At 34.1% G+C, this 9,565-nt stretch overlaps 1 protein-coding gene across 2 annotated transcripts in view; it reads left to right on the top strand.

Annotated features, from left to right (window-relative positions):
- Positions 1-8,903, top strand: part of LOC113240051 (sodium/potassium/calcium exchanger 3-like) — a 12,163-nt gene extending 3,260 nt beyond the window's left edge. The window contains exons 3-10 of one of the 2 annotated variants that reach the window (XM_026477269.1): positions 283-501; positions 729-865; positions 1,067-1,237; positions 1,485-1,713; positions 3,846-3,932; positions 4,020-4,244; positions 4,449-4,550; positions 7,492-8,903. In XM_026477269.1, coding sequence (XP_026333054.1) covers positions 283-501; positions 729-865; positions 1,067-1,237; positions 1,485-1,713; positions 3,846-3,932; positions 4,020-4,244; positions 4,449-4,550; positions 7,492-7,829 — 1,508 coding nt within the window. In that variant the 3' untranslated portion in view covers positions 7,830-8,903. Of the gene's footprint in view, positions 1-282; positions 502-728; positions 866-1,066; positions 1,238-1,484; positions 1,714-3,839; positions 3,933-4,019; positions 4,245-4,448; positions 4,551-7,491 lie in introns of both variants that reach the window. The other variant, XM_026477261.1, reaches the window with a different exon arrangement.
- Positions 8,904-9,565: the final 662 nt, after the last annotated feature.

Genomic DNA, 9,565 nt, shown 5'->3' with positions numbered 1-9,565 from the left:
TATATATATATATATTTAAACAATTTTTGCATTACAGGAGCATAAGTTTATGGAAGTTGAAGTAATTATATGTCCACTAAATAAAATAAAGACTTCAATGTACTTACGAATGGAGTTGCCTTTTACAATATTATGTTTATTATGTAAAAAAAGCAGTAAAAAAATATAAACTATCTACAAAAATTTTTAACAAAAGTTTTTAAGTATGAGCAATCTATTCTAACTCGGACGAACTTTTTATTTTATATAATAAAAATACTGTAAATGTTGTATAATTTTCAGATGACACGGTAGCAATGGGTCAGATCACGTACGTAAATTACAATGGCGAGTTGGTGCTCGCCACCGAAGAGTTGATAAGGAAGTTAGAGGAAGAAGATGTTACCTGGCATTGGACTCCATGGCTGCGTACCAGGACTAAGATACACGATAACGAACTCATGGAAATAGACTGCATCGATCGGAACGCTCTTGAGAGTTTTCCTCCTTCAATATTCACAGGTTAGTGTAGATTTTCTTGCGTTATCATTTTTTGTTCATTAAACGTTGAAAATATTGTAGGTATATAATATATTAACTAATTAAGGTATATAAGGTATATAATATAAATAATAATAAATAAAAAAACGTAAATAAAATTGCAATTGCTTAAGGAAAATTAGTGTTCTATAATTCATTTCATGTTTTCTTGCAATATTATCTGTAATTATCTTTTCTTTTATTTTTAGACGATCAGTTGAGGAAAGGCGGCTTTCTCTGTTACGTCCTTTTTGTAGTGTATTTATTCACACTACTAGGCTATATTTGCAACGACTATTTCATTCCTTGCGTCGAAATGATATGTGAAGATTTGAATATACCAAAGGTTAGTGTACTAGATCGAAAACATTGTTGACGCTGAAGCTGCGTGTCCTTCGGATATAAATTGTACCAAAATTATTTCTGTGTACATATGTAGGTCGCTGCCACAGTGGCAAGTGTCTTTTCCACTTTTTGTATTTTTTTGACTAGATTATTTTAAGGTGCATAGAAGTTGTAAATGACATATATTTTTTTCAATTTTCAGAATGTGGCTGCAGCCACTTTCATGTCCGTAGCTACTTCGTGCCCCGAATTCTTCGTAAATGTAATCTCCACATTCCTTACCGATTCTGCTATGGGTATCGGTACCATAATGGGCTCAGCAATATTCAATACACTCGGTGTGGGTGCTATTGGCGGTTTAGCTGCTATTTTTGTAAGTATATTGTAATGTAAAATTAAAAAATAACAAGATAGTAAATGTTAAATCAACGACAAATGAATGATTGTTAGCTTACCGTAACAATAGCATGAACTGATATTTGACCCCAGTCGCAATTCACAAAATGCATAATAAGAAAGATTATAATTATTTACTTGGATTATTATTAAAATGCTTACATTTAGAAAAGGGTTGATTTTCTATCCAACTCAATAAACTATGACACTTTTAATATTTTCAGCCAATTGCAATTGAGTGGAAACCTGTGACTCGTGACGTTATCATTTATATAGTGAACGTGAGCGTTCTGATGATTGTAATCTGGGACGGTCAGGTGGACTGGTACGAGGCAATGGTGCTGTTCATCTTGTACATTTTGTACTTCATTATCATTTTCAACAGCGCTAGGATTTTCTCGTTGGTTGCATTTGTTTATGGAAAGTGCTGCAATTGTAACAACAATCTTGAAAGTAGGTGGTCTTCCTTTTATCATTGCAATATTAATTCAATTTAGGAGAATTAATTCATTACGAAAAGTAGGAACTTTTCATAGTGAATAATTTCTGCACTAACTGCTGTTTGCCAATTTATGATTAGGTATTTGATTGATTAGGTATTATGATATAGGTAATTCAGTATTCCTGAATTTGCACTTGCATTTCTATGTATATATGTTATAACATTCAACAATCTCGAAGTCACGGATATAAACGCACTGTTTTTGTTATGATTTTTTAATTATTTAAAATTAAATTGAAAAGTCCCATGTGCCTGTGTACCGTTACACATCAAAACCGAAACAGAGTAATGCTCACATTACTGTAAATGTAATCTTCTTTACTTCCGGGAAACCCTAATGTATTTCCCGGCAGACATAGGTAAGGTGGCAGTACTTCCCTGGACGAATTTCACAAGAAGCTCTACTGTTACTAAATGTTTCGTCGGTGATGTTTGATTGGCGAGCTTCTCTAATTCGGCAATAGAACGGACTTCCAGCTGTCGTTGTCTCTTTGAACTGGTACCAATATCTACCTGGGAATCTTTTTCTTAGCCATTACGAATTTGTTCTCTTCTTTAAGTGTGAGTTACCAAGCCTCCCAACCGTACATAAGTGTCAGCCTTACGGTGATCTGTTAAATCCGAACGTTGGCTTGACGGCTAAGAATCATAGACCATCAACAAAGCGACACTGATAATCTTACGTAGTGTAAATAAAACTCTTATTGATGTTACAGCACTTGTTATTTAAGCAGCACTAGATCTTCTTATGAAAGAGTTCGTCCAGGGAAGTACTGCCACCTTCCCATTTTTGCCGCCAAGCAGTAATGTCAACATTGCTATGTTCCGGTTTTAAAGGCTAAGAGTGCTGATAAAATTACAGGCACAAGGGACTAGGCAACTTATGTATGTCTCAGAGTAACGGGTGCAGTGGCAGTGCCACTCAGACGTTTCCGATTTAAAGCTCTGCAACTGTTATGGAGAGGCGTGTAGCTTACGATTAGGCACACGACTAGTTCTTTCCGTCACTTGATATTATATAAAAAAAATTATTGTTTTGTAGGTGTATTCTATATTTGCCTTAAATTAAACTTTTCAAGACTAATTAAATTTTTATTGAATTGATATTCAATTCTTTTTTGTGAAATTACTCCACTAGTTTGTTATAATTATTAATACAAAGATCGAACACTCAGACTTTTATCAATCAGTACTTTTAACTTATTATCAATCAGTCAAAGGATTCATCAGCATCACAATAAATAAATACTTAATAACAAATAAATTCAATGTGTTACAACTTATTTAAAATTAAAATGGCAGTATAATGATACTTTTCACATAATTAATTCTAATATATACTTGTGTTTAAGACAAAGTAAACTAGTCTTGAAAACTCAGAAAAAATTCCTTCTATCCGGTCGGATTCGAACCGACGTCTTCTTGAATACCGTGCCAGACGATATACCTACTAAAAGCCACGGAACGAACCAACGGACCTCACGAATTTTTCTATGTGCTTGCGTCGTGTCTTTGTATTTGGTTTTTCAACGACTTTTTAGTCGTAGCGCCCTCTTTGTATTAATATTTATAACAAACTAGTGGAGTCATTTCACAAAAATAATTGAATGTCAATTCAATAAAAATTTAAAATAGAAACACAGAACAATTCGTGAGGTTCGCTGGTTCGTTCCGTGGCTTAGTTGGTATAGCGTCTGGCACGGTATGCTATTAGACGTCGGTTCGAATCCGGCCCGATAGAAGGAATTTTTTCTGAGTTTTCAAGACTAGTTAGTTTACTTTGTCTTAAACACAAGTATATATTAAAATTAATTAAGTGAAAAGTATCATTATACTGCCATTTTAATTTTAAATAAGGTGTAACACATTGAATTTATTTGTTATTAAGTATTTATTTATTGTGATGCTGATGAATCCTTTGACTGATTGATAATAAGTTAAATACATAATGTACGTTATCACAGAGAATCAGGTCTCACTGTCAATCGATTAGTAATTATTTATTTACATCCGTGGCATTACATATACCGACTATAGCAACCTTTGGAAATGTCGAGTATTTATCGAGCTTTTCTAGTTGCAGATAATAATAATACGAAACAACACGAAGAGGGAATCGACAATAAAGGATATGAAAATAACAACTCTGAAAAAGTACCATCTGAACCAGGTACCAATTTATTCAATACATTTTTCTAACCACACGGTAACTAATATGCTACATACAAAAGTAACTAAGTTACTTTCTCAATTTCAGAAAACATCGAGGATCCACCCGTAAAGGGAGTTTTCGAATACCCTAAAGGCGAATCAGTGTTGGCAATAGTTTGGTGGTGGTACACTTTGCCCATCCGATTGATTCTGTTCATTACGATTCCTTCACCATTCACTTGTAGAATGTTCTATCCGTTCGCCTTTTTCATGTGCATCGTGTGGATCGGTGCCAACTCGTATTTGGTATCTTGGTGCATGACAGTAATTGGTAAGTTTAGTTTAGTTCAATATCACTTTTGATAAAAGTAATATTTATAGTTACCCGTTTCGCAGTTGACCGAGAATGTAGGGACGTAACTTTAAATTATTCACTCACGGAACTGTGTAAATATTAACAAATGAATAAGGTGGCGTTAGTAACTACATTTAATATAGTTATTCAATAGATTTAATCAAGATTTTTGTTTCTTAGGACACACCTTCTATATTCCGGATTCTGTAATGGGAATGACATTTTTGGCATTTGGTGGCTGCCTGCCGGAAGCATGTTCAATTTTCATCATGTCTAGAAGAGGTGAGTAACTTTTATCTAGCGTAAACTGTTCTTTTACGTACTGCTAGTGATTTTATATTTTTGATTTATTCTTGCATTGAGCGGAAGTATTAGTTCAATGCGTTAATATACTTGATAGTGTTAACGCTATGCGAAACAACAACATGGTGCTTGGTTTTTTTATAATACTAAATGACGGGAATCAGTCACGTGTCTGGTGGTAAACGGCACGCCTGTCCAAAACAGTTGCTGCACCACTCTGAGCTTTAAATAACAAAGATCTGAGGGACACTGTCGCTGTACCCGTCACCGTGAGACATAAGTTGACAAGCCCCATGTGCCCGTAATTTCAATTTCATTCATCAATTTTTAATGTTCGTGACCTAGTAGAGAAGGGTTCTCGAATTTTCAATTTGTATTGCCGATAAATATTATGTAGTGAATATGCCTAATTATTAACTAGGTAACCTTGGATACGTAATTTCAAATACCTTGATTACCTTATTTAAAAATACCTGCGCAAAACGTAACATTTTAAGTGCTTTTGATATATTTTTAAAATTAATCTTCAATGTTATTCTACTTAGTAAATTCATGAAAAATATTATATTATATCGATATAAATACCTAATGGACATGTGTAATTATTAGGATTCTATTATTAGAATTATAGATAACAGATTCGGGTTAGATTTTTCGCTATGTTGCCGCTCTGACCACGTAACGTAATAGTACGAAAAAGCGATGGGTAGCCCTGCCACTTCACGCACACATTTGCGTTGTGCATATAGCGATTTGCTGTATGTAGTAGTAGAGGGTAAATAACTTTCGACCGGTGTATAGAGTGCCTGGGAAGTGCTAAAACTAAAAATTAAATTCATTAGTCTGATCTTTTCTTTCTACTAGGTAGAAAAAATCAGACTAATTACTTATTTGATTTAAATTTGTATCTTACTATATGCTTACTAAGACTACATATTTTATTACCTAATTACAGAAATAAAACAGAAACGCCTAAGCTTAACATAGAATTTATCAGTTATTGTTATTTATACCTTGAATCGATCATATGCGTTTAACAAATTTAGATAAAGTGCTTAATTTGATATCGAGGTAATTTATTATTCGTGACAGTGGAGCTGACGCTTGCGAATTATTTCTGCGCTGTTTTGTGTCCAAAAATAATTGATGTCACGCTTATCTCAAACGTTTCCTGTTGAAATAAATTAGTCATGCAGATAAATAATGTGTATAACTAAATTATTGATAATAATCATCTATACTATTGGAATGATAAATAAATATATATCTGATGATCAATTCAAAATCAGTAGTGAAAAGCCCGGTGGCTATATTACTCATCTCTCACCTGGCCATTTTCTACCCACGATGGTGGTGTAATAGGAATTGTTGTCGTGCTGATTATGTGACAGTTATGTACGTCAGGAACAATGTTTGATTTAACTGAACATTGCTTCAAAATCCTGTCAGACCAGATATTTTGAGTGAAGCAAAGCAAATTATGCGTTCTAATACTCCAAAATAAATGTATGAAAAAACCATAGCATGCCCATTTTATGTGGTTTTAGAAACAACTTACTTCAATGTTCTTTGACTTATAAAATAAAATACGATTATAATTCTAATTGACCATTGATACTTATAAAATACGATTATAATTCTAATAATAATAATAATAATTCTACTGAATATTATTTTTCTCCAAAGGCGTCTGAAATGTGTACTTGACAAGATTTTAGAAGACTGAATTGCGCCAATGAATTTGGTTTAAAAAGTTAAATTTTCACGTAACAATACCGTACCTTTTGTAAAGGTGATGCATTTTTGATCATTTCAACATTTATAATTTAATTATCGAATTCTTCTTCTTTTAAATGTTATGGCTCCATCGAAATAATCAATGATTTTGTCAATGTCAAGTAAAAATAACTATGTACGGTAGTTTAATATTATTATAAAAAATATACAAAAAAAATTGCGATTTCGCCAATGTCGTGTGAAGATATTATTATCGAATTCGTAGAAATATGTAACTTTTACTCCGTCCAACCATTTGTTTAACTTTTGACAGCTGGAATTCAATAAATTAGTAATGTCCTGGTGCGTTTTCGTTTCGATTTTTTACAACAATCGATTTTATTTGTGAAGAATATTTAATCGTGAATGTGAGCGGGTTCAAAAAAGAAGATATTGTCTGTTTGGGATTGTTATGTTGCGTTTGACAATTTGTGTACTCAAGATTTAATAATTAAAGTTAATGAGGATTCAAGTGATGATTCTCGTTCATATGGAGAAGAATCCGACGATTCATTATAATAACCAATAATAATTTACTATAATTATTTATAATTTATTGAATTTCATTATAATTTATTAGACAGGTACAAAATGTATCAACTTGAATAATATTCGTTACATAAGCTGTTGGCTCAATATATATCGGAGCCAACGACAAGTCGCTTCATTAAAATTAATAAATAAGAGTCCGGAAGGTATCACATTTTATGTCTATGGTTATATGTCAATAATTACGGAACTGCGGAGGCATGTATACGTCAAAAGTTAAATAAATGGTTGGACTGAGTATTGTGCTCGCGCCATTGATAATTATATGGAAGTCGGGTCCGCGCTAAAAAGTGTCCGAACTTATAGGGCGTTTAAATCGTATACAGAGCGTCATTCACGCTTTAGTCTTCGTTTGTTCGACTGACAGCGAATCAAGCAAAATTAGACAGTACTGCGATGACATTACAATTTAAATTCAACGTTTTAGCTTTTTCATGTTCCTTTACATGTCACTACGTTTAAATAGGTTGACTTGGGACATTTTTTTCGTGGTTTTTGTATTAGACCCGTCGTCCATTTATTTGTAAGTCAATGGCTCGCGCATAAAAAAATGCATTGCGTATGAGTACAATTAAATAGATTTGTTTTGTTACAGGGGAAGGAGGTGTCGGTGTGTCTAATGCACTGGGGGCTAATTCCTTGGCGATATTATTTGCCCTGGGCACGCCATGGCTCATCAAGACTCTCGTCCTGGTGGGTCAGGGTGCAGATGAACCTGCAATTGTTATAGACTCTAGTGGTATTGCCTTCGTAGTCACCTCCCTGCTCTTAGCTGTTACTTTACTATGGGTGATCTTATTTCTTGGAAAATTCAAACTAAGAAAGTCTGTTGGTGGCGTACTCTGTGTACTGTACCTAATTTTCATCACATTTGGTATTTTAGTCGAAATCGGTGTTATATTTGATATAGAGCAATTAAGCTTCTGTTTCTAAATTGCTGTTTCAACGGTTTGTTGTGCAATAATTGAAATGACAAACTTTGCCAATAAAAGTTTCTGTGATGAGTATATTTATAGCTAGATATCGTCTTTTAGTTCGCTAATGTCACCCGTTTATCGCATACAATTTATAAGCTTTTTTTGTTATGGGACCCTTGACAATGTTTTCTTCGTTTGTAATTATTTTTCAGTAGCATAAGCTAAAAAATATTAAAATTTGAGCAAGTATTTATTCGCCGTGCTAGTAACTTTCTCAGATGATAGGTGTTAGCATTGTGACATGCAATAAATATTTATTTGGGTAAGTGTTTCGACTGAGGACGCGAAAGCAAAGCCTTGTTGAGAATGCTACAGAGGAAATAGATGACAAGAAAGTTTAGGCATATTTTAAGATTTACTTAAAACATTTGATGCGGTGTCTGTCTTAACTATTCTATACACGTTTGATGATAGCAGCTCGGGGTTTGGCGTATATGATCTTTGGAAGCTATTTTATGAATAGAACACATACAACCAGATTAGCTCATGCCTCAGCAATGATTTTGTGGTACCAGTATTCTGCAGCGATCCAACCCTGTTCACCGTCTACATAGCTAAGTTTTCTAAGCTATCTCTTTAAAACTCGAATATTCATATATGCCGACGAGACCTTGGTGCCGGTCCTTGACACATAACTATTTAGAAAGAGGTCGCTGTGTACAAAATGAGGTATCTTGATATTAATTTGCTTATGCTAAATGCAGAGATCCTTTTTCTTTCTATTTCTCCAAAAACATCGGCGACATACGTATTCTATCCTATCACATCCTAGTTGTGAGAGCCGATCCTTTACCCGTATAAATGACATATCAGGAAGTTGACATAGACGAAAGTTTAGTGGAATTAACAAGTTGAGGTGACCACAGTCAGAGGGTGACACATTATATATGCTTCAAGTGTCACAGAAATTCTGCTGCATGGAAAAACCACAATTATGACTTGTTTTTCTAACAATCTGTCATTTCTTACATAATAAAAGCCTGTGGGCCATTATCTTCCTCGATGTTCCACTCGGTTTCATCAAAGCGTAGATCTGTCCCTTTCCCAAACCCAAAAACCGAAGAAACTAACCGGTTTGTCCTGCGGTATCACACGGAACCACCATTGCGCGACAGCCCTTCTATGTTTTAGGCAGTTTAATCTATAACAAAATTAAAATGCTTATTTCAGCAGACTTAGACACGATTACACTCAAAGGTACAAAGTCGTTAAAACTGCTCGTCTTTAACACACTTAAAAATCTGTTATTCTTCATTGCGTGACGTAATTAATTGAAATACCCAAATGCCTGCACCATGAAAAACATACGCACCCTTTCACTCTCTCCAAACCACAGACAATGTCACATATAATGTATATGGAGTGTAGCCAACTGGCTACATATAATAAAAATATACAATATGTTATCCCTTCGTATACTATATAAATCATCATCATCAACAGCCTGTCGTAGTCCACTGCTGGACATAGGCCTCCACCAATGCGCGCCATTTCGCCCGTTCCTGCTGGCAGTAGATGGATGCACCGAGTTGAAGACTACATAAATACTTGTTCTTGTTAAAAACTCGTGTTAGTAAAAATAAATGTTATAAATAAATGTTTATAACATTTGTTTTTACTCTACGTAGTACAAACTTTACAATTATTCTCACGAGGTTTTTGTTCGCGTTCTTACCGCTTAGCATATAATTT

Source organism: Hyposmocoma kahamanoa, unplaced genomic scaffold, assembly GCF_003589595.1.
Source record: "Hyposmocoma kahamanoa isolate Upper Pololo Valley unplaced genomic scaffold, ASM358959v1 100021, whole genome shotgun sequence".
In the NCBI taxonomy this organism is placed as follows: domain Eukaryota; kingdom Metazoa; phylum Arthropoda; class Insecta; order Lepidoptera; family Cosmopterigidae; genus Hyposmocoma; species Hyposmocoma kahamanoa.
Note: the sequence above shows the minus strand (reverse complement) of the source record. Positions and strands in the feature narration are given on the sequence as shown.